Raw genomic sequence first — 25,073 nt, 5'->3', positions numbered from 1 at the left:
TTAGAGTTGTTTTGTGATGTAGAATATGATCTATCCTGGAGAACGTTCCATGTGTGCTTGAGAAGAATGTGTATTCTACTGCTGTTGGTTGGAATGTTCTGTATGTGTCTGTTAGGTACATTTGGTCTAAAGTGTAGTTCAAGTTCGATGATCTATCCATTGTTGAAAGTGAGGTATTGAAGTCCCCTATTAATATTGCATTGCTCTCTGTTTCTCTCTTCAGATCTGTTAATATATGCTTAATATGTTTAGGTGCTTCAATGTTGGGTGCATATATCTTTACAATTCTCATATCCTCTTGATGAATTGACTCCTTTGTTACTATATAATGACGTTTTCTGTCTCAAATTACATTTTTTGAGTTAAAGTCTGTTTTGTCTGATATAAGCGTATCTGCCCCCTTCTCTTTTTGTCTCTGTTTGCATGGATTATTTTTTCCATCTCTTCATTTTCAGCCTATGTGGGTCCTTAAAGCTGAAGTGAGTCTCTTGTAGGAGACATATAATTGGTCCTCTTTTTTACCCATTCTGCCACACTGTGTGTTTTGGTTGGAGAATTCAATCCATTTACATTTAAAGTAATATTGATAGGTAAGGACTTAGTAATGCCATCTTGTTAATTATTTTCTGGCTGTTTTATAGTTTCTTTGTTCTTCTTCTCTTGCTGTCTACCTTTGTGCTTTGATGGTTTTACATGGTGGTATGCTTTGATTCCATTCTCTTTATGTTTTGTATATCTACTGTAGTTTTTTTCTTTGTGGTTACCATGAGGCTTACATAAAACATCTTATAGTTATAACCATTATAACTTTGTTCACATGTAAAACTCTACCTTTTAAATCTCATTTATATTTAATGTTTTTGATTTCACAACTTACATCTTTTTATATTGTGTATCCATTATTGTACCTATAGTTATTTATTTATTTTTATTATTTTTATTTTTATTTATTTATTTATTTTTGTGAGGAAGATCAGCCCTGAGCTAACAACCATGCTAATCCTCCTCTTTTTTTTTTTTGCTGAGGAAGACCGGCTCTGAGCTAACATCTATTGCCAATCCTCCTCTTTTTTTGGGTTTTTCCCCCAAAGCCCCACTAGATAGTTGTATGTCATAGTTGCACATCCTTCTAGTTGCTGTATGTGGGATGCGGCCTCAGCATGGCCAGACAAGTGGTGCATCAGTGCGCACCCGGGATCCGAACCCAGGCCACCAGCAGCGGAGCGCGCACACTTAACCACTAAGCCATGGTGCTGGCCCCGCTATAGTTATTTTTCATACTTTTGTCTTTTAACCTTAATACTAGAGTTAAGTGATTGATACACCACCATTACAGTATTAGAATATTCTGAACTTGACTATGTAGTTACCTTTCTTTACCAGTGAGTTTTATACTTCCATGTTTTCATTTTACTAATTAGCATCTTTTCATTTCAGCTTGAAGAACTCCCTTTAACATTTTTTGTAAGGCAGGTTCTGTGATGATGAACTCCCTCAGCTTTTGTTTGTCTGGGAAAGTTTTTATCTCCCTTCATTTCTGAATGAAGGGGACTTCATTCAGGTTAAGAATTCTTGGTTGGCAGTTTTTTTTTTTTCTATCAGCATTTGAATATATCATCCCACTGTCTCCTGGCGTGCAAGATTTCTGCTGAGAAATCTGCTGATGGTCTTATGGGGGTTCCCTTTTGTATGATGAGTTTCTTTTCCCTTGCTGCTTTCAAAATTCTTAGTCTTTGATTTTTTGCAGATTTGTTATGATGTGTGTTGGTGAAGTCCTCTTTGGACTGATAATGTTGCAACATCTATGAGCTTTATATACCTGGGTGTGCATAGCTATCCCCAGATTTGGGAATTTTTCAGCCATTATTTTTTTAAATTAAGATTTCCTCTCCTGGGCTGGCCCCGTGGCTTAGCAGTTAAGTGCACGCACTCCAATGCTGGCAGCCTGGGTTCGGATCCTGGGGGCGCACCGACGCACCGCTTCTATGGCCATGCTGAGGCCGCGTCCCACATACAGCAACTAGAAGGATGTGCAACTATGACATACAACTATCTACTGGGGCTTTGGGAGATAAATAAATAAATAAATAAAATTAAAAAAAAAAAAAGATTTCCTCTCCTTTCTCTTTCTCTTATCCTCCTGGGACTCCCATAATGTGTATGTTGTTTCCTAGATTGTGTCCCATAATACACATAGACTTTCTTTGCGCTTTTTCATTCTTTTTTTTCCTCTAAATAATTTCTAAACACCTATCTTTGTGTTAACAGATTCTTTATTCTCCTTGATCAAGTCTGCTGTTCATGATCTCTATTGCATGTTGCATTTCATTCATTGTATTTTTCAGCTCCAGAATTTCAGTTTGTTTCTTTTTTATAATTTCTATCTCTTTGTTGAACTTCTTGTTTTGTCCATGTATTCTTTTTCTGATTTTGTTGGGTTGTCTATCAGTGTTCTCCTGTAGCTTGCTGAACTTCCTCAAACCAACTATTTTGAATTCTTTGTCAGACAATTCTTAGATCTCCATTTCTTTGAGGTTGGTTACTGGAAAATTGTGTGTTTGTACAGTGGTGTCATGTTTCCTTGATTTTTCCTGTTCCTTGAAGTCTTGCATTGCTGTCTTCACATCTGAAGGTGTCACCTACTGCAGTCTTTATGGACTGTCTTTGGGAGAAAAATACCTTTTCTAGTCAGCTGGCAGAGGGATTCTGAGGCTTTCTAAAAACTTTTCTATGGATGCACCCACTCCACACTTTTTGTTCCCTTTAGGGGGAATTTATAAATTTTATGCCTTTTCTCAATCTTGCAAAGCCAAGCTTGGTGCTGAGAGCCTCCTTTTTATTTTCCCTAGGGTGTTGCCCTGAAATGCTCATGTTTGTGTGCCTTCTCCCAATCCTGAAAAGTCAGACGGCTTTCTACACATGCTTGCTAGCTGTCTGCAAAGGCTCACACTCAACATCTGCTCAGGCAGGCACAGGGAGCCAGGCATGCAGTGGGAGGATGAGGAGCGTGGAGTGTTGGGAGTGCCCATGGGCCAATTGGTGAGTCTGCAGGAGAGGCCTCGCCAGCAGCTCATGGGCAGGCTTCCAATTGAGTTTGTGAAGCAGTTAGAATCTATGTCACTTTGATGAGTTCTGAGTCCTGGTTGCTATGCTCCCAGCCTCTCCCAACTCCTCAGCCGTGAAGATCACCTCAATATTCTGGGTAGGGCAGGAAAGAAGTGGGCCTCTTGAGCAGCATCTCACACAGCTAAGGAATCAGAGCACTCACTTACATGGTCTCACTTTCCCCCATGGGAGAAATCTCAGGCCAATGAGATCTCTCTTGGCAGTGAGCCCTACTGCCTTGGGGGAGGGGTGACACAGGTAAAGTGAAACTGTTCTTACCCTCTTCAATGTGTCTATTCTCAGATTTGTTGCTCCAGCAGTGTGCTGGCACTTCTCCATTGGAAACCTGAACTCCTACAAATGTACTGTCATCCATGAGTGATTGTCAAAATTAATGTACTGTGGTGGGATTGCAGTAGAAAACTCCTATTCCACAATCTTGCTGATGTCAGTCTTCTAGAAAAAACTACAATAAATCTCTTAGTATATATCTCTTACCGATTCTGTTTCTATGCTTGAATCCTAACTGATATGGATTTTGGCACCAAGAGTGTTTCTACAGGAGCAGAATCTTTTAAGTGTAGACTCCTGAGCCAGAATTCCTTATGCAAATCCTAGATCTTACTAGCCAAACAATCCTATGTAAAAGCTTTACTTTTCTGTGCTTTAGTTTAGTTTAATTATTTATCAATTGCAGATATGGATAGAATTTACCTAAGATTTTCCCAGGGTTAAATAAATTATAAGTACTTAAAATAATGTTGTACATAGAAAGTGCTTTTTAGTGATAGAAATTTTTTGATCAATATTGGTTTGTTAAACTTTTTTTAAAAATTAGCCTCCTTAAAGAGCCTTTTAAACTTTTGAAAATCTAATCTCCTACACTGTGAAATTTTAATATCATAGATAAACTGTATATCTGTTTATGTGTTGTATGTATATCTAATTGCTTTATGCACAAAAAGTAGAATTTTTGTTCATTCCACAACATACATGCCCTCCCTGGGGGTGATATCACTCTGATGGAGAATGCTTCCTATAAACCAGGGTTTCCCTATTTGGGCACTGTTGGTATTTGGGTCCAGATAATTCAACCACAGTTGAAAACCTCTAATTATTACCCTGTTATCATTTCCTCATGCTTCTCAAAAGGAGACTAACAGAGTTAACAGCTCATCAACTTGTTTGCACGATCTATTATCAAATGGACCAAACCAGATCATCAGTAGTAGAACAATATTATAGAGCAGCGAACTCTAGTTTCTCAGCATTCTTGTGTATAAACAGATAGACATGTATTATTTCAGTTTATCACTTTCCACATCCATCAAGATGTGACAAAAAAGTAAATAAAGCCAATGAGCACCGTTTGAAAACATATTTCAAATCATTAGAATTAATCTATTAAATGTTAAATTACTGAACGAGTTTCATCCACAAATTTACTTGGACAATTTACAAAGACCTTACAAGTAATCTTTCATCCCAAGAATTATACTGGACTCTGTATAGAAAAAGCATGAAAATGAGTCATAGACTAACACATTTTAGCATTTCTGTGTAAGATCTCTTGTAATTTGTTTGCAAAAATATTTATTAGATATTAATATTGTTAATGAATATCTTATCTAGTAATTATTTGTCAAGCATTGGGCTGTGTGTCCAACATACAGTTAATCTTCATTCCTCTAATGTAACACTATTTTTACCCCTACTTTCATGTTTAAAAATGGAGGCTTCAAGAGCTTAAGTGAGTCACCTGGGGTCAGAAACCTATAAATGGCAAAGCTGGATTTGTATGCAGATGTGCCCAAATGACTTCACTTATGCAAGATCCACCACCAGGATGCTCTGCCTCCAGACATCTGCAGGGATTAAGATGCCCTCAGTACATTTCTCTGATCATCCCTTTCATAAGGTTCTGACTATTAGAGCCATATTAATGTCTCACATGCTAAGACAACAAGAAGAAAAAACTCTAAAACAAACAAATGAACTAAACTATATTTCAATAAATAATATAATCACACTCAAGAGGAGGGAACAAATTTGAGAACATCAAAATAAATAATGTTTATAATGTAATATGAAGAAAGATTTTAAGGAAGGAAGGATGGAAGAAAGACAACAAGAAAGAAAAAAGTATCAATTCTTATAGTAGAATTCTAACTCATAAATGTAGAAGGAATGATGGAATTAGAAATCAACATCTGGCAATCATCATGGTAATAACTAGTCCAAGTGAGGATCATCAAGGAATGCTAAATACATTAGGTGAAAGTTTGAGGAGGAACAGAATATTACATAGTCCAAAATATCTCTCTACAAATTACTAATTACAAAGGTAAGTACAGTGAGTTTACAGTGGAGAAATTTGATGATCATCACATTAGCTAAGAGATCAAAGTTAACATTATAAGCAATAGAACAATCAACATTTCAGGCCTCCAGATATGATTACTGAGAAGGACACAATGTTACTTCTGTATTATTCTTGCCAAAAATATACAACTTGAATGTAATAAGGAAACGTCAGATAAACTCAAATTGAGAGACAGCCTTCTGCTTTCCAAAGATCCAATTACAGACAGCACAATCGACCAAAAGCCCCAGCTGCTTTGCTCTAAAACCACATTGTTCAGAGGCCCATCTCCCATTGGATGCTCCCAACTAATGCAATAGGGAACCTCAGCAGGTCCATTTCTGGAGACCAGAATTCCTCTTTACAATGATTTTTTCTCCAAGAACCTCGTGATGGCCTTGGTGAACGTTTCATACTTTAAAAAGCTAAATGATCATTCCACCAAATCTTTCTTCCCGTTCTCCGTTAGTCTGGGGCACATTTGCATCATGGTCAGATGGTTCTTCTAGCCTCCCCTGACTCCCTGCCTTTCTCTTAATAATATTCTTGTTCATTAAATTCTTAATGTCGTAGTGTCCATTTCTTGAAGGACCAGGACAAATTCAGCACCCTAGAAGCATCCTTGATGCCTCATTCTAATCACAACCCTTTTACTATGGCAGTCACTAACTTGTAACATGATAGATTTGCCGAGCCTGTTTTTGTATTTTACAGAAAGGGAATCATACAATATCTACTATTTTGTGTCAGACTACATTTCCTCAACATTATGTTTATGCAATTCAGTCATACTGTTGGGACTAGATGAATTTTATTCACTCTCATTGGTGAATATTTTTAGGTGAATATTTTTGCAACGTGTAAATTTACCATAATCCATTCTAATACAGATGATCCAGGTTTTGGCTCTTAAAAGTAGTGCTGGTATGAGCACACTGGAAAACGTCTTTGGCTGAATGTATGTATGGGTTGAACCAAAGGGCTATGGGGTATGAATAGATTTAGTTTTAGTAGATACTTCCAAAAAAACGTTCCAATATGGTTGTGCCATTTTACAGTACCAGGAACAGTATGAAAGTGTTGGCATTTTGCCAAGTTTTTTTCTGTCTTTTAATTTTAGCGTTTGTGGTCAGAATGTAGTGATACCTCATACTAATTTAATTTGCATTTTCATTACATCTAATGGTGTTTAGTAACTTTACATGATTCTTGATTGTATCATTATATGCTGGTACCACTATGTCAAAAGTAGAGGTTAATACCTTCTTCGCACATCATTGCCTCTCCAAAACCATTCTACCTCGCCCATTCTTCTCCCAGCTTTACTTCTCCTGCAGTCAGCTTATATCAAACATTACCCACCTTCTTTCAGCTCCCTACTGCCCCTAAATTGAATATTTCCCAGTTCCTTCCTTTAACTTTTTATCTCGTGGCTCATTGTTTACTCTTCCAACAGTACTGTACACAGTAGACTTTTAGACTTCAGGAAGTCTGTGTCTATCGAAAATCTTCCGCTCACAGATTCAGGAGAGGGTAACACTAGCACTCCGCGGAGGTATCCATATTGTCGCCATGAAGTCAACAACGTGAACTTTGTTCCCACGGGCATCGTGGGAACTGTAGTCCAATATCTCCAAAGAGTCTCGAGCACTTCCGCCTGAGGTGCCTGAGAGTGCGGACGGCGCTCTCCTCTGGCTTTCTGGGAACTGTAGTTCACAGGACCCGTAGAGCTTTGGACGCTTCCGCACAGGGAGCTGAGGCAGGGGAATTCTGGGAAATGTATTCCCAGAGTAGCCTGGGGTTTCACGGACTTCCGCTCTCGGTGGCCTGGTTGCCGCCATCTTTCCCCTCGCTGCGGTGAGTAGGGTCCCCGCTTCGCTATCTTTCCGAACTTTCCTGGGTCCTGGTGGACCCGGCCATCAATGTAGGGGACAGAAGCTGCGTCTGAGAGCGGTGGTTTGAGAGCGGGCCCGGCGGGCGGCGTTCCCCTCGGCGGAGCCTCTCGGCGTTTGGGGCGGTCGGGTCGTGCATCGCCTGGTTGGAGTCTCCCGCGCTCTCCGCCTCCCCAAGCTGCGCGCCTTCTAGCCATTCTGCAGTTTCCCGCAGTAGAACGCTGCACGAGCTAACTAAATTTCTCTGTCTCCGATGTTTTTCAGTAAAATTGGGATGGCATCACTCTTTTCCTATACAGTGTTTTGAGAATTAAATGAGATAGTGAAAATAAAAGTCTCGAGACAGTTCCTGCCACGTGGTGAATGGTGGCTTCCTGTTATTAGTGCTGTTTAGTTTTGAGAAGTACTCAGTTCCCTGAAAATCGTGAAGCCGGGTGGCGTAAGCGCTCCAGCTGCCGCGCACCGGCACTGCTCGTTGGTCTCTGTAGGCTTCCTCCCAAACCATTTCTGGCTGCAAAGGAGGGGGGTGGGGGAGGGCAGAATATCTGTGATTTCTCAGCTACGGAGATGTTAAAAAGACGACAACAGGCTCAAAATGGAGGCACTTCTAAGCCCCAGGTCACCAAAGTGAGGTTTAACGTAATGACAGTTTCGGCTCTTCCAGTCAATCAGGAATGGCGTGAACAGCTCTAGTTAGGTCATCTGCTTGATAAGACCCCTGCCATCCGCTAAAGGAAAATGGCTTTGTAGTAACCAAGCTGCTTTTTTGCCTAGTATAACTTCCTTGTTCCTGCTTTCTTTTGCCTATAAAAATATTTAATTTTGTACAGTTCCTTGGAGCTCCTTTCTATCTGCTAGATTGGCTGCTGCCCAATTCATGAGTTGTTGAATAAAACCAATGAGAATCTTTAAAATTTACTCAGTTGAATTTTGTTTTTTAAACAGAGGCATAATTTGGTATTTCAGAGCCTCCTTTCTTTCCTTGGCCTTTAGTTCTCAAAAAGAACTGCGTTTCTTGTTGCATCGTTGTGACCGAGTGCTTATGCCTGAAATCTGTTGATATTCTCGAAATTATCTAAGATGAGTTGAAAACACCAATGCCTAGCTGGTGCCAGCTATTAGCTGTCCTTGCCATTTTTTTTCTTCACACTTTTACCTATATCTATCTTTTTTCCCCCAAAGAATCTGAGTTGTGATGGAGACATGGCGTCTCTTTGCCCCTAAATATTTGTGTGTATTTTTTAAGCACAAGGACATTCTTTTCCGTGATCACAGTATCATGATCAAAACGTGAAAATTAATTATATTGTTAATATAATGTTACCTAATCCACAGCCGTTATTTAAATTTGTTTTTCATTTAAAATTCTTATAACTGTTTACCCCCCCAGTTAAGGCCAATTTTATGGATTGCCCTTTGCTGTCATGTTTCTCCTTTAATCCATAGTGTCGTCTTTTTTTTTTTTTTTTTTTTTGTGAGGAAGACCAGCCCTGAGCTAACACCCATGCTAATCCTCGTCTTTTTGCTGAGGAAGACCGGCTCTGAGCTAACATCCATTGCCAATCCTCCTCCTTTTTCTCCCCAAAGCCCGAGTAGATAGTTGTATGTCATAGTTGCACATCCTTCTAGTTGCTGTATGTGGGACACAGCTTCAGCATGGCCGGAGAAGCCATGCGTCGGTGCGCGCCCAGGATCCGAACCCAGGCCACCAGTAGTGGAGTGCACCGCACTTAACCTCTAACCCACGGGCTGGCCCATATTGTCGTCTTTAATCTGGAATGATTCTTCATCTTTCCTCATTTTCTTTATTCATGATGTTTTTGAAGAGTGTAGGCAAGTTACTTTGGAGACAGTTCATCATTTGAAGTTTACCTGATACATTTCACAATTTGATTCAGATTATGCATTGTTGGCAGGGATTCCACAGAAGTGGTGACTTGTCCTTTTCAGTTGACATAACAGGAGCCAAAGGATGTTTTTTGAATTTGGTGATCTCAGCTTTGTTCACTTGGCAAGGGAGATGTCTCTTCCATTTCTCTACTGAAGTTACTAGTTTTCTTTTTGTAATTAAAGTTTCCTACGGGCAGACGTAATTATTTGTGGGCTTTCTACTATAAAGATGAGTTTCCCTTTTTCTCGCACTTATTTATTCATTCAGTCAAATATAAATGCTATATCCATATGGACTCAGAATCCAGTCTTGTTAATTTAAATGAGGTATGCTTATCAAATGATTCTTAAAAACAACTTAATTGACGTATTTTATAGATCAGAATTTCCTCTTTGCTTTTGCACAGTGAAGTGATTTTCGTAACATTACTGAGTGGTGCAACTATCACCTTAATTCAGTTTTAGAACATTTTCATCCCTATAAAAGACCCCTTATTCCCATTTATAGTTAATCCCTGTTCTCTTCCCAACTCAGGTAACCACTATCTTACTTTCTCTCTCTGTATTGTGAACCTTTTATTTAAGTGGGATCATACAATATGTGGTCTTTTTTGACTGGCTTCTTTTACTTAATATTTTGAAGGTTCATGTGTGTTGTAGTATGTATCATAATTCATTCCTTTTTATTGCTCGTTAATGTTTCATTGTGGCCATACCACACTTTCTCTAGCCCTTCACCCACAGGTGGACATTTTAGTTGTTTCCAGTTTGAGGTTCTTATGAATAACTTTTATAAACACTTAGGTGCAAGATTTTGTGTGGAGATATATTTTCAATTCTCTTGGATAGATGCCTAGGAGTAGAATTCCTTGGTTGGTTGGTAGCTTTAGGTTTAACTTTTTGAGAAACTGCCAAAACTGTTTTCCAAAATTTTTTTTCCAGAATCTTGTGTTTCTTAATAAACACCAGAAACCAATGTTTTTTGTTTTTTTTTTTTAAAGGTGTCTACAACAATTTAAAAATTACTGCTAAGGTAACACATTATCAGGGAAGACAATGAGGCGGAGTTAACAGATTTCTCGGAGGTTATGAGTGACTTTCACACGACAGAACAATCACATCAGAAGTCCACGTATCGTATAATGTCTTTCGGTAGAAATCACATTTAGAAGAGCAGTTTCATGTTACAGAGTGTCATCTTTGTGACTACAGCTTAACAAACCCTGATAAGTGTGCAAAGTGCTCTCCAGCTCTCAACAGTTCCAAGAGTTAGGAGTATTATTCTCCCAGTTGCACAGATGGCATTGAGGACAAGAGATGTTGTTAATTTGCCCAAGATGACACAGCTCGTGAGAAGCCAAGCTAGGATTTGAACCCAGATAGCGTTGTGCCAGAGATGCCTCTTGCTTGGTACATTATATTGTCTCACTTTCCGTCATATCCGAATCGCCACCTTGAGAGCCACGAGGCTCTCAGTGTGTGTGTGTGTGCAGGAATAGAGTACCCATGCCATGATCTGCTCTTCAAGCTGTGTACAGCAGCAGCCACCCCAAGGAAGGGGCTCCTTGGCTAATTCACAATAAGCATTCATGTAGGTGAGCAGCATCCCTGGTCACCCTCTCATGTCCTTTTTCTGCCTTTCCAGACACTACCAGGCATAGTTCTGCCCTACCAAGACTCTCCGTATCTCAGGACTCTGTACATCTGCAGGAGTAGGAAGAAAAAATGACCACATTCAAGGTGCATACGGCTTGCCTTTCTTGCTGATAAAATCCATCTCGCTACTCAGAGTACCATGTGTGGGTTTTTTTTGTTGGAATGACTTGAGAAGACCAAGCATTTAAAGACCTGTTTACTTTGTATTTGTTTTTAGTGTTTATTTTGTCGTTATTCATTTTATTTAAAAAATAAGTGTGGACAGGTTAATAGGAATGACCCGTTCTCCCACTTGATTACTTCACTGCTGATGCATTAATTATTTTTATTTTCTCATACTCTTTTCCTCCTGTGCATTTATAGCTTTATTAATAATCATAATATACATGTAATATTAAATTATGCTTTTTCATTTAATATTATGTAACATTTCGTTGTTTATGGTTATATTATATTCCTATTAAATTGATACACTTTTTTATTTTTAACTACTTACCACTCACAGACATTAAGGTCATTTAGGAGTTTTATTGTTTTAATTGACAATGCAGTGACAGTTTTCCTACCTGCAACAAAAAATCAGTTCTCCAAATAATCTGCCTATTTTTTGTCCTCGATGTACTAGGAGCTCAATATTGAAAAAGTGCATTTGATAAGTGCCACATTGGAGTTTTATAGATAGAATATTTAAATACAGCACAACGCAGTCGACTCTTAACTGCTGGTTTACACAAGTATTGTTGGAGAATTTCACGCAGGAGGAGCTAGATTCTGTTTTTCCTGTGTCTGAGTCATACCCTGCATGTCTTTTACTTACTGACCTACTTTTATTCCTTTGTGTATTAATTAGGTTTTTTCTGAGTAACGTATAACTTTAGGTTTGTGTGTGTATTTTCATAAAAGACTTTATTTTTTAGGGCAGTTTTGTGTTCACAGTAAAATCCAGCAGCAGGAACAGAGTTCCTATATCTTCTGCCCCAACACATACATAGTCTCCCGCATTATCAACATTCCGCACCAGAGTGGTACATTTGTTACAGTCGATGAGTCTATATTGACACATTATCACCCCGAGTTCACAGTTTACATTAGGGTTCACTCTTGGTGTTGTACGTTCTATGGGTTTGGACAAATGTATGACGACGTGTCCGCACCATTATAGCATCACATACACAGTACTTTCACTGCTCAGAAATCCTCTGTGCGCCATGTATTTATCCCTCCCTTCCCCAACTCCCGGCAACTACTGATGTTTTTACAGTCTCCGTAGTTTTACCTTTTCCTGAATGTCACATAATTGGAATCATACCATATGTAGCCTTTCAGACTAGCTTCTTTTGGTTAGTAATATGCATTTAAGGTACCTCCATCTCCTTTCATGGCTTGATAGCTCGTTTCTTTTCAGCACTAAATTATGCTCTGATCTGGGTGGACAACAGTTTATCCATTCACCGCCTGAAGGACACCTTGGTTGCTTCCATTTATGAACTAAGGTCTAACGTTAGTTTAAAACGTCCAGTCTTGCTGGATTTGCCGGGCACTTAGTTCTGTCTGTGCATTTACTCCTTAGAGCTGTTAGATAAGGAGGTTCTTGATTTCATCTTCCATTTAAATATGTAAAATAGAAGAAACCTGCTCAGGTTCACACAGTAAACCAAGCAAGGGTCTGGAGTGTTAGCCATTCTGTTTGAGTGAAAGTGACAAAGAAGATAGCATCTGCTCAGCGCTGTCGCTCTCCCAGTGGAGGCTGCTTGTAAGATCGAGGTTACATGTGTTTGGTGTTGTAGGAGGCGGTGGCGTTCAGGGATGTGGCTGTGGTCTTCACGGAGGAGGAGTTGGGGCTGCTGGATGCTGCCCAGAGGGAGCTGTACCGAGACGTGATGCTGGAGAACTTCAGGAACCTGCTCTCTGTGGGTGAGGACATGAGCCCTCTCTAACTGAATGTCAGCCCCCAGGAGTGGCTTTGTATCTTGGAGTTTTCAAGGCTTTGGGGCCCTTGAAATGGTTCCCTGAGTTTGGGGATCTGACTTCTGTAATATACGTGGGACACAGGGAGAGAATTATTTTGGTTTTTATCAACAGGAAAGTTTGTGTTTTGTTGAAGAACTGTAAATGGACAGTATACTCCTATACCTTATCTATTTTTATCCCAATCATGAGTTATAAAACCAATTTATGGAGACTTACTATCAATATTTAATGAAATAAATTGGATAACATCAGTCCTTCTCACACTCTTCCAAAAAATTGAGGAGAAAGTACTGCCTAACTCATTTTACATATATGTATGGGTCTTGACGAATGATATTTCTTCAAATGGGTCATGAAAAAAAGTGTTTGAAAAATGCTGCATCTGATACTTGAAGAGTATGCAGTGGGAACCTAATATTCCAGTAAGTTTTACCTAGAATGTGTTGGTTTTAAGTATGTGACTCTGAATGATCGTGGGGCATCAACCATTCACACAAGACATGTTCCACTTTGTAAGGGAAGAAAAGTTTTGGGTGATGAAGATAGCACCCCAAAGAAAAGAGAGTTCAGGTAAGAGCAAGCAGCTCTGAGTCCTGGAGGCTGCTCTCACACCTGGTCTACTTCTCTCTGTGCTTATTTCCATCACTTTGTTCTAAATTGCCAAACGTCTTTCCTGGATTGTTGTGACCACCTCCTTACTGGTTGCCTTGCTTCCACTCTTCCCATCCTACATCTGTTCTCCACATGGCAGCCAAAGTCATCCTGAGGAAAAGTGAGTCAGATTGCACTCCTCTGTTCAAAATCCCTCATGGCTTCTTTTTTTCTTAAAACCACTTAAAGTGGCTCTTGGAGTCCCCCACTCCCTCTCTGAATACATCTCCTATCCTCTCCCTGTTGCTCCATTTTTCCACCCACCTTGTCCCCCCTGCTGTTCCTCATTCCTGCCAAGGATACTGTATATTGCCTCTTGCTGCCGTGACAAATTACTATAAACGTAGCAGATTAAACAACAAAATTTTCTTATATTTTAGTTCTTTAGGTGTGAAGTCGGGCATATCTCACTGGGCTAAAATCAAGGTGTCTCTAGGACTGTGTTCTTTCTGAATGCTCTAGGGGAGAATCCTTTTCCTTTGGTTGTCAGTATCTAGGGCCTGCCCATTTCCTTGGCCCTTATTCCCCTTCTTCCGTCTTCAAAGCCAGCGATGTTGCACTCTCTGACCGTTCTTCCGTACTCTTCCTCTGCTGCTCTTCTGCCTCTGTCTTCCACTTTTCAGGACCCTTCTGATTACATTTGTCCCTCTTGGATAATACAGGATGCTCTTCCTATTTTTATGATCAGCTGATTAGCAACCTTAATCGCATCTGCAACCCAATTCCTCTTTGCTGTGTAATGTAATATGTTCGTAGGTTCTGGGGATTGGACGTGGACCTCTTTCAGGAACCATTATTAAGTCTACCATAGAAGCTTCTCTCTCAGAGTCCTTTACTTCTTCTCTCTGCGTGGAATACCCTTTCACTTAAAATCCTGCTGGCCCTTTCCTTCTTCATTCATTCTCTGCTCAGTTTTAATATGACACAGGCCTTCTGATCACCCTATTTAAAATACCGTTCTATCTTTACTCTACATTCCTTATGTTGTATCTCATGTATTTTTGTTTATCTGTCACTTCTCTCTCCCCAGTAAAATATAATCTGCAGGAGGAGAATTTTAATTGTTTTGTTTATTGCTGTATCCTTAGTGCCTACAATAGTTCTGGGACATGGCAGATATCTATAAATATTTATTGAGTTAATGGATAGGCACACCTTATTGTCTTTCTTGCTGATGGTGATGCTTTGATAGTTTCTATCCTGTTTATTTTTCTACATGTTTATTACAAGCTTCTAAATTTATTTCACAGCTCACTAAAGGTCTGTAGTTTTCAATTTGAAAAACTGATGTGAAAGACCAGTTTATCTATATCCAAAGTTTTTCCACAGTTTTCAAAGAGAAATTTTTCAAAGAGATAGTCCAAAATCCTCGTAAGAAACCAGTCCATAGGCCTCAAAGCTTCTTTTTACCCTGGGTCACTCCATGACTCATGGAGACAGCTAGAAAGTGATACATAAACTAGAGTGAATTAAAGATATTACAGAACATTTTTTGTCTTTGAATGGCTGCCTATCCAATTTCTACTTACTCAGATGCTCTTAGTGTGATTGTGTGTGTGTATGCGCACTTGACCCGTATCCCAGGGAAACTTCTAAGCATTGTGATTGTGACCACACCGAGGAACGTACCTTCTCTGTGGCTTTCCTGGAGCCTTCCATAGGGGGCATCTTCATTTCTGGGGAGAAATACTTTTTTTAAAAAATTATTTTATTGAGGTCATATTGGCTTGTAAATTTCAGATGTACATTATTATATTTCAGTTTCTGTATAGACTGCATCGTGTTCACCAGTAATAGTCTAGTTTTAATCCGTCACCATACATATATGCCCCTTAGCCCTTTCACCCTCTCCCCACCTCCTTCCCCTCTGGTAACCACTAAGCTGTTCTCCTTATCTACATGCTTGTTCATTTATCTTTCACATATGAGTGAAATCATACAGTATTTGTCTTTCTCCATCTGACTTATTTTGCTTAGCATAATACCCTCAAGGTCCATTCGTGTTGTTGCAAACGGCACGATTTTGTCTTTTTTTTTGTGGCAGAGTAGTATTCTGTTGTGTGTATATATACCACATCTTTATCCATTCATCCATTGATGGGCGCTTGGGTTGCTTCTGTGTCTTGGCTATTGTGAATAATGCTGCAGTGAACATAGGGGTGCGTAAATCTTTTTGAATTATTGATTTCATGTTTTTTGGATAAATACCCATTAGAACAGCTGGATCATATGGTATTTCTAAAGAAATTCTTTTTTTTAATAAGGATTCTGATGTCTACTCCTAGACAACTCCCCCACAAATGGGAAAAAAATCTCTATTTCCTGAGCTCTAGACAATCAGTTTGCAAGTTCCCTTTCCTTTTGCAGCCCATTTGCTTCTTACAAAGTCTACATCCACATCATTGTTGGCAAGTTTACCCTTCATATGCTAGAAGGGGAAGAATGAGGATGAAAGTAACACCAGTCACACAGCTGAGTGTTGTCTATTCGTAATCATTTTTTATCAAAAACGGTGTATATTTCTACACCTTTATTTTCTACAGATTTGACCATTAAACAGATGCTAAAGAATAATGATTTCACATAATTTCCCTTTATTTTTACAGAGATTTATTGTTTCATTTTCAATTGGTGAACATTATAACCTGGAAAGTATCAGGAAACTCCTCACTCAAGATTGTCACATCCTCAGAGAGACTTCACTCTCCTCCCAGAAAAAAACTATTTTAAAGTGACAATTTATTGAATATAACCATAAACTACAGTACCTACCAAGAGGTGCACACTCACCTAGTAGTATTTCTTCAGGGTTCCAGCCTTGGAACTTATTCTTTCATTTGAACAATTTATTTAATTAAGGACTTGGTAAGTTCCTGAACCAAGTTTTCAAACATTTTAGAGCACAAGCCATACTAAGAAATGCATCTTTCAGTGTAACCAAAAAATATTTCACGTGTGTTTAGATTTATATGTATGACTTTGCAGGACAGTTCATGCAATGACCCCATTCCTGCCAGTGATGATGCTCTGCGAGTTTCTATCTAGACTCTTTTTGCCAAATGCTCATTGTATGATTTTAAATTTATTTTATAGCTAACTAAAAGGCTGTAGTTTTCAATCTGAAAAACTGATGTGAAAGCCTAATTTATCTCTATCCAAAGGTTTTCCACACTCTATTTTAAAAGAGACAGTCCAGAAGCCTTAGAAGAAACCGTTACATAGGCCCTATTATGTTCTTTTCACCCCTAGTGATTCTTGCCACCTTTAATTTTCTCATCAGGAGCATCACCCTTTGTGTACTCCTGTGGGGTACAGACTTTCAGCTTCACAGCAAAATTGCAGTTTCCTGTCCCTTTTCTATTTCAGATATCTTCTAAGTTACTGTGTGTATGAACATAGAAAAATAAAATGAACTACACGTATGGTGTAGAATTTGCAGGAATATTTTGAATATATAGATATAAATAATTCTGGGTGCTTGATATATAAGATTACAAAAAGTTTAGCCAACTACAAGGTTTAGAGGGACAGTTTACACAGACCTTCCACACTTAACACCAACTGCAAGTTTAGGGGGTTCCCAAAACTACCTTCAGATTGAGTAGTTCTCTGAAGGACTGATAGAACTCATTGAATGCTGTTATACTCATGGTTAGTGTTTATTACGGAGAAGGATACACCTTACAATCAAACAAGAGAAAAAGCACATGAGAGGGGGTCTAGGGAAGAACCAGACACAGAACTTCCACTGTCCTCTCTCCGTGGAGTGAAGGACATGTTCCTCTGTTACTTTCCAACGTGAAGATGTAAAATTGTACACAAGGTATTACCAATCAGGGAAGCTCACCTGAGTCTCAGTGTCCAGAGTAATTATTGGAGCTCCATCCCATGGCCACTGCAGCTTGAGTAGTTTCATATGGTTATTCTCAGTCTCATGGTCCACACCACTGGGTAACTGAAAACCCTGCTCAGAATCATATTCTTGGTCATTCTGGTGTGGTTGGCCTCATCTCTAAATCATATTGTTATCCCATATCCAATGTGACCCAGGACCCTCAGGCCCTCTGTTCATTTATTTTTCCCCCAAAGCCCCAGTAGATAGTTGTCTATGTTGTAGCTGCACATCCATTCCAGTTGCTGTATGTGGGACGCGGCCTCAGCATGGCCGGAGAAGCGGTGCGTCGGTGCTTGCCCGGGATCTGAACCCGGGCCGCCAGCAGCGGAGCGCGAGCACTTAACCGCTAAGCCACGGGGCCGGCCCAGGCCCTCTGTTCAGACATGACATTCCACAGGCTTAGAGCTTCTCTCTCAGATGTCAAGAGCAAAGTCCAGACCCCTTGTTTGGTAAGATTAAATCCTTTACTACCTAAGGATATGTACCATAAACCCAAATATATGAAGTATTAATTGTGTTATTGCTTTTTCTTAAAGTTTGTGTTGATTCATACTTCATTGTGTATATAATTTATTTGCTGCGTAATTTATTATCCAAGAGTTGACCCTGATTATAAAATTCAGTAGAAATAGCAACAGATTAACATTAGGTATTGTATTATCATTTTTGTTAGTAAGTCTTTGATTTCTAACTTGTACCTCATGTGTGAGACTTGGTGTGGTTCTCAATTGGTTTCATTGATGCTTAGTGGATAGGAGCCTACTGGACTACCTCTTGGTTTCCACAGGCACGTAAACCAGAGACCATGATACACCTAAAGGACATAGTGAATATTCCCTGGATTCATTAAAGTCTCATGTTCTTTTCTAACTGAAATCTTGAAGACACTGAACAAACCCTTTACTTGTCCATATCTCTACATTCTCTGTCCTAATAGGAGGTAAGATCAGACATGAGATGGAGGCTGTTCCAGAAGCAGAACCACATGAAGAACTTTCCTGCTGGAACATTGGGCAACAAATTGCAAGTGACTTAACCAGGTCTCAAGACTCCATGATAAAGAGTTCTCAATTCTACAAACAAGGAGATTCACCTGGCCAGATTGGAGCTGCACTGTCTCTAATTCACACAGGCCAGAAACCTTACCAGGGAAATGAGTGTAAAAAATTCTTCAATGATTTCTCCAATTTTGATCTTCATAAACAGTTAAACTCAGGAGAGAAGTCTCATACATGTCATGAGTGTGGAAAAAGCTTCTTTTATAACTCAGCACTTCATATTCATCAGAGAGTTCACATGGGAGAAAAACGCCATAAGTGTGGTGAGTGTGGTAAAGAATTCAGTCAGAGCTCACGTCTGCAAATTCATCAGAAAGTCCACACCGTAGAGAAACCATTCAAATGTGAGCAGTGTGGGAAAGGCTTCAGTCGTAGACCAACACTTACTGTTCATTGCAAGTTACACTTGGGAGAGAAACCTTATAAGTGTGAGGAATGTGGGAGGGCCTTCATTCACGCTTACCATCTTCAGGACCACCAGAGAGTCCACACTGGGGAAAAACCATTCAAATGCGATATATGTGGCAAGAACTTTCGTCGTAGATCAGCACTTAATAGTCATTGTGTGGTCCACACGGGAGAAAAACCGTACAAATGTGGGGAGTGTGGGAAGTGCTTCACTTGGAGCTCAGGTCTTCATATTCATAAGAAGGTCCACATGGGACAGAAACTGTACAGATGTGAGGAGTGTGGAAAGAGCTTCTTTTCTAGGGCAAATCTTTATTGCCATCAGAGGGTCCACACAGAAGAGAAACCCTATAATTGTAAGGAATGTGGGAAGAGCTTCAGATGGGCCTCACATCTTTTGACACATGAGCGAGTCCACAGTGGAGAAAAGCCATTCAAATGTGAAGAGTGTGGGAAGAGATTTGGTCAGAGAGCACACCTGCAAGCTCATCAAAAAGTCCACACCGGAGAAAAACCATACAGATGTGAGGAGTGTGGGATGGGCTACAAGACGAGCTTGGATCTTGACATACACCAGAGTGTCCACACAGGAGAGAAACCCTATATGTGTAGGGAGTGTGGTAAGCACCTCAGTAAGGCCTCAAATCTTAAACTTCATCAGCGAGTCCACACTGGAGAGAAGCCATACAAGTGTGATGTGTGTGGTAAGGTCTTCAGTCAGTGTGCACATCTACAGTCTCATCAGAGAGTTCACACAGGAGAGAAACCTTACAAATGTGGGATGTGTGGTAAGAGCTTCAGTTCAAGTTCCTATCTTAAAATTCATCACAGAATCCATGTTCGTGATCAATTTCATCCAGCCTCACAGGGGGGAAAACATTTGTTTCATTAAAGGGAGTGTTTCACCTATAGCTCAGCATATCCCAGTGATCCCAAGACTACACCAGTGGTGCAGTAAGGGCTTCAGTCAGAACCTTGATAATTATAGTTATCACTCAAGAGGCCTTAGAAATAATAATTTGTTCAGGCACTTATAAAACTCTAATGATGGGTGTTAAAACTGATGTCCACTAGAATGTAAGCTCCCGGAGGGCAGGGAGTTTGTTTGCTGTTGAATCTACATAATGTTGCTCTCGGTACTTGTTTGTTAAATGACTCAAGGGGAGAAAATGTACCATATTTAACAGTTGTATCTGGAAGAAGAAACCTGCAAAAAATAAGCTTAATTCAGAGAAATAAATATGAGTTGAAATGCAGAACTATGTTCTACAGCATTATTTTGGCATATCCTATTGAAGTTGGCTCCTGGCCTACCCTCAGCCCCTGTTCTGAGGTTGGGTTCTTATTATTTGGGTCTCTATCTAGGTTCCATTGGTGTATACAGTATAAATTCAACTCTATTTTGTGATTTTTCTCACGGTACAGACTGAAACAATTTTAACTTTGCCAGTAACCGGCTACTGCACATATCACAATTGAAATTTTTCAACAATGTTAAGGCAGAAGTTCAAAGTAGCACACTGCAAGTGTCAGGTTTAGTTATCAGTGACAAAAATTTTCTTAGTTAATCTTGAATTCATCATTGATTTTTGAATTTCTGTATTTCCATGTAGGCTTTGATATGACTACCTTGTGATTGTTGTAGCCCTTCTTTTATCAGACTTCCCTGGTAGAGGCTCTGCCAAATTCGAAGGACATTTAGTTTGTCAACTTCCTATATTCTTCCCTCATCCCCGTGAAATAAATAACAGGAATACTTGTTGGGATTTGGTAATTTCATCAAAGGTATTCATTACTGGTGCAGGAATGACATTTACATGCCTTTCTTTCTTGGTAAGAACACATCTTTTGAAAAGCAGTATATAGGGGCTGGCCACGTGGTGTAGTGGTTAAGTGCGTGTGCTCTGCTGCTGGTGGCCTGGGGTTCGGATCCCGGGCGCACACCGATGCACTGCTTGTCAGGCCATGCTGTGGCAGCGTCCCATATAAAGTGGAGACAGATGGGCACAGATGTTAGCCCAGGGCCAAGCTTCCTCAGCAGAAAAAGGGGAGGATTGACATGGATGTTAGCTCAGGGCTGATCTTCCTCACAAAAAATAAATAAATAAATAAACTAATTCAGGAAGAGAAGAACATTAAAAAAAAAAAAAAAAGAAAAGCAGTATATAGCAGAATGTGTAAGGTGCAAGTCTTTGATCTGTAAATCCTAGTATAGGAACTTAGGTTTATGAGATTCAAACAAAAGGTGAATACCATATCAATAATGCCACGTAATTTTTAAAATATAAATAACAAGTGTTCATCAATAGGAATTTGTTTAAATTTTATATATTCTCATGATAACATGGAGCCATTAAAGTGATGGCAAGGACATTTAATAACAGAAGAACATAATATGGACTTCGTGAAGTCACACTGTGGCCCTCATAGTGTAATCAAATTCATAAATCTCTGTGTATGTGGTGTGTGTACATATACATACTATAATGTGGAAGGAGTTACTCTTATTAATGATCTTCTTTGGCAAGGAGTGTTTTCCATTATGTAATTCCATTAATTACGTGTGTTCATTTCTCAGCATCAGTTTGATCAAACTGGTAAATTATATACAATAGAATTTGAGCAGTTAATTAATATTAATCCTTTACAGTTATGGACTCCTAATAAGATTGTGCTACATTATCTTATGGCATATAAGATCAAAATTAAGGAATAGGACTGGATATTCAAAAACAAATTCTCTGTTGTTTGAATACACAGATAAATTAATGAGCGTGATCAACTGTCTTTGCAGTTAATGCGTGTGATGCATCATTAGCCATAAGCCAAGGAGCAGGCAAATACTGGAGATAGAAGTAAAGTGGGTATACATAGTTGTGGAGGTTAAGAAAAAGATTCCTTGAAGAAAAGATGTACATGGGCAGGGAACATAGCATGATAGTGGAGCCTCTAAGGAGAAAGCAGCTTTGGATGCCATCCCATGCTTCTTGGACACGTGATATTTTAAGTGTATTGGGTTAAAGGACTTTACTTAGCAAAGTATATCAAATAGATTCATTTGCATAATTAGTTTTCGATTCACGGGATACCAGGTGCTTACTAAGACCCAAGCTGTCTATTTGCATAGTGGTTTAGAGGTCCCTAAGACCATCTTTAGGTTCTGTGATTTGGAGGACTCAGAATGTAGTTGGATTGAGGACTGTATTATGGTGAAAGGATACAAAGCAAGATCAGTGAAGGGAAAACCAGGCACGAGCTTCCAAGAATCCTCTCCCCATGGTATTATATAGGACCCATTTAACTCCATAAGCATTGAATGGTGACCACACATGTGAAATGTCTACGATAGAACCTCATTAGAGACCAGTATCTGAGATTCTTATTGGGGGGTGGTCACGTAGGTACCGTCTGCTTAGCGCGTAACAAAATTCCGGTCTTCAATAGGGAAGAGGAGTTGTTCAGAACAAATCACATTGTATAGTTTAGGCACAGTGAACGGCTCTTAGCAGTTATGGAATGGTGGAAACTCTCCCCAAATTCATGTTGCTTGACACCAGCCAAAGTCCAGCTTTGCAAGCAGGCCTTTCTAAGTATCTCAGTCTCAGGACTGCTATATTACCTTTTCTGTATACATAGGATCAGAAATCTAGGACTTGTAGTTTTTTTTTTTTTTCTTTTTCTTTTAAACTTACCAAATACTGGATTAAGTCATCTCCAAGGTAATTGTTTGTACTGAATCTCAGCAGATTAAACCGAAAGTACTTGTCTCCTAAAACTGGAAAGACCACAGGTAGGGCTTACACCTAACCTGCACGGCATGGGTCCTCAAGGTGGTCCCAAGATAGTGGTAACACCTGGGATTAGCTGGTTTCTGTTGTTCACATTTATGTCTCCCGAAGTGCTTGAGGCCTAGACTCCCAACCACACTCGATATTGAATCCCTAGCTCTGTATCTAGTTCCCCAAGCCTTTGTGGGGCCTTTCAGTTTCAGCTCCCACTTGGCACCATGGACTTCACTTCCTTTTCTTTTGTGGACCCTGGGGATTTCCCTATCTTAATTTTGAACTTGGCTACGTTTATTGGGGGTTGTTACAGATCACTGTCCTGTCTCTATTTGAAAAAGAAGAGAGGCTCCCCAAGTTATTAAAGTAAGTCTAACCACATTGATTAGGATATCCGTTTAAAGATTTGAGTCCAACACCACAATTTCTCTTGTTTGACACAAAAAATGTGACTGATTCTAAAGTAATCAGTCTCAGAACCTCTGTCTTACTCATTTAGAACTTTGATGTTTTGTTACATAGGCCATGTGTTAATACAAGTATTTAATTCTTGAGAGGTTTTTTTTTTAATTTTCGAAATATAAGTACTTTGATACATTCTTTTACTGATAAGAATAATGCCTGGACATTGAAAACACACGTTAGAACAGGAAAGTCCAAAGGAGAAAGTGGAAGGTAGTAGGACTTTACCACTATTAATATTTTGGTGAGCATGCTTTAGTATATCTCTGCGTTGTGTAGAATTTTGCAAAACTGGGAACACAATGCATACTATTTTCTAACTGGGTGTTTGGCTCATTGAAACAGTTATTGAAGGTCATTTCAATAAATTGACAAACAACCTCATTTCTAATGCCTGCACAGTATTCTGTTGTACTGAGTATCATTTCCTTAACCAGTTTCCTCCTGATGGAGATCTGTGTGACAATTTTATGTGGCAAACTTACCTAGACTACCATCACCAGTTATTCAGTCATACACAAACCTAAGTGTTGTGAAGGTATTTTGTAGATGTGATTCAAGTCCATAATCAGTTGACTTTGTGTAAGAGTATTATCCTAGATAATCTGGGTTGGCCTGATTCAATCAGTCGATAGTCCTTAAAAGCAGAGCTAAAGCTTCCTTGAAAGAAAACATCATTCTACCTGTTGGTAGCATCTTCAGTTCATGGCTGAGAGGTCCATTTTGGACTTCCTGATGACCTGCCCTAGGATTTCTACTTGCCAAGCCAGCCCCACAATCAAGAAATCTCTTGTATTATATCCTAATGATCCTGTTTCTTTGGTTGAACTCTTTGTGTGTGTGTGTGTGTGTGTGTGTGTGTGTGTGTGAGGAAGATCAGCCCTGAGCTAACATCCATGCCAATCATCCTCTTTCTGCTGAGGAAGACTGGCCCTGAGCTAACATCTATTGCCAATCCTCCTTTTTTTCCCCCCTTTTCTCCCCAAAGCCCCAGTAGATAGTTGTATGTCATTGTTGCACATCCCTCTAGTTGCTGTATGTGGGACGCGGCCTCAGCATGGCCGGACAAGCGGTGCGTCGGTGGGTGCCCGGGATCCGAACCGGGCCACCGCAGCGGAGTGTGTGCACTTAACCGCTAAGCCACGGGGCCAGCCCCATGGTTGCACTCTTAATGAAAAAGATTTTTGTTCTGAGAGTAGTTCTAGAGGAACAAAATGTTAAGGATGTGTTTTCTGAATTGATTCTGTGTTTTCTGGAATTGGTTCTCTAATCTTACTAGATTTAAAGTCACTCGGCTGGCCCCGTGGTGTAGCGGTTAAGGGCGTGCTCTCCGCTGCTGGCGGCCGGGGTTTGGATCCTGGGTGCACACTGACGCATCACTTGTCAGGCCATGCTCTGGTGGCATCCCACAAAAAGTGGAGGAAGATGGGCACAGATGTTAGCTCAGTGCCAGTTTTCCTCAGCAAAAAGAGAAGGATTGGTGTGGATGTTAGCTCAGGGCTGATCTTCCTCACAAAAGAAAAATAAATAAATAATAAATAAATAAAAATAAAAAACATTAAAAAAAAAAAAAAGGGCCGGCCCGGTGGCGTAATGGTTAAGCGTGTGCATTCTGCTGTGGCAGCCTGGGGTTCAGATCCCAGGCGCGGACATATGCACCACTTGTCAAGCCATGCTGTGGCGGCATCTCATAAAGTGGAGGAAGGTGGGCACAGATGTTAGCCCGGGGCCAATCTTCCTCAGCAAAAGAAGGAGAAATGGCAGATGTTAGCTCAGGGCTAATCTTCCTCACACACACACACACACACATATATATATATATATATATATATAAAGTCACTAATGACTCTGCTTCCCATGGAACATAGGGCATTGATAGTCAATGGTGTGATGTGGCAAAAATATACAAAATATCACATTTGATGCTCCTAATGAAATAAC

The 25,073-nt window shown here is 39.8% G+C and overlaps 1 protein-coding gene across 2 annotated transcripts; it reads left to right on the top strand.

Annotated features, from left to right (window-relative positions):
* Positions 1-7,239: 7,239 nt before the first annotated feature.
* Positions 7,240-23,516, top strand: LOC106800025 (uncharacterized). 2 transcript variants are annotated; one of them, XM_087421631.1, is made up of 4 exons: positions 7,240-7,324; positions 10,895-10,989; positions 12,693-12,819; positions 18,360-23,516. In XM_087421631.1, exons 2-4 carry the CDS (start codon positions 10,975-10,977, stop codon positions 19,778-19,780), a joined length of 1,563 nt encoding a protein of 520 aa, XP_087277757.1. In that variant the 5' UTR covers positions 7,240-7,324; positions 10,895-10,974; the 3' UTR covers positions 19,781-23,516. The 2 variants fall into 2 exon arrangements, with proteins under 2 accessions (XP_087277757.1, XP_087277758.1); XM_087421632.1 differs by lacking the exons at positions 7,240-7,324; positions 10,895-10,989; positions 12,693-12,819 and adding exons at positions 13,469-17,586; positions 17,791-17,871.
* Positions 23,517-25,073: the final 1,557 nt, after the last annotated feature.

This window comes from Ceratotherium simum, chromosome 33 (assembly GCF_057802395.1).
Source record: "Ceratotherium simum simum isolate JZ-2026a chromosome 33, ASM5780239v1, whole genome shotgun sequence".
NCBI classification, from domain to species: domain Eukaryota; kingdom Metazoa; phylum Chordata; class Mammalia; order Perissodactyla; family Rhinocerotidae; genus Ceratotherium; species Ceratotherium simum.
Note: the sequence above shows the minus strand (reverse complement) of the source record. Positions and strands in the feature narration are given on the sequence as shown.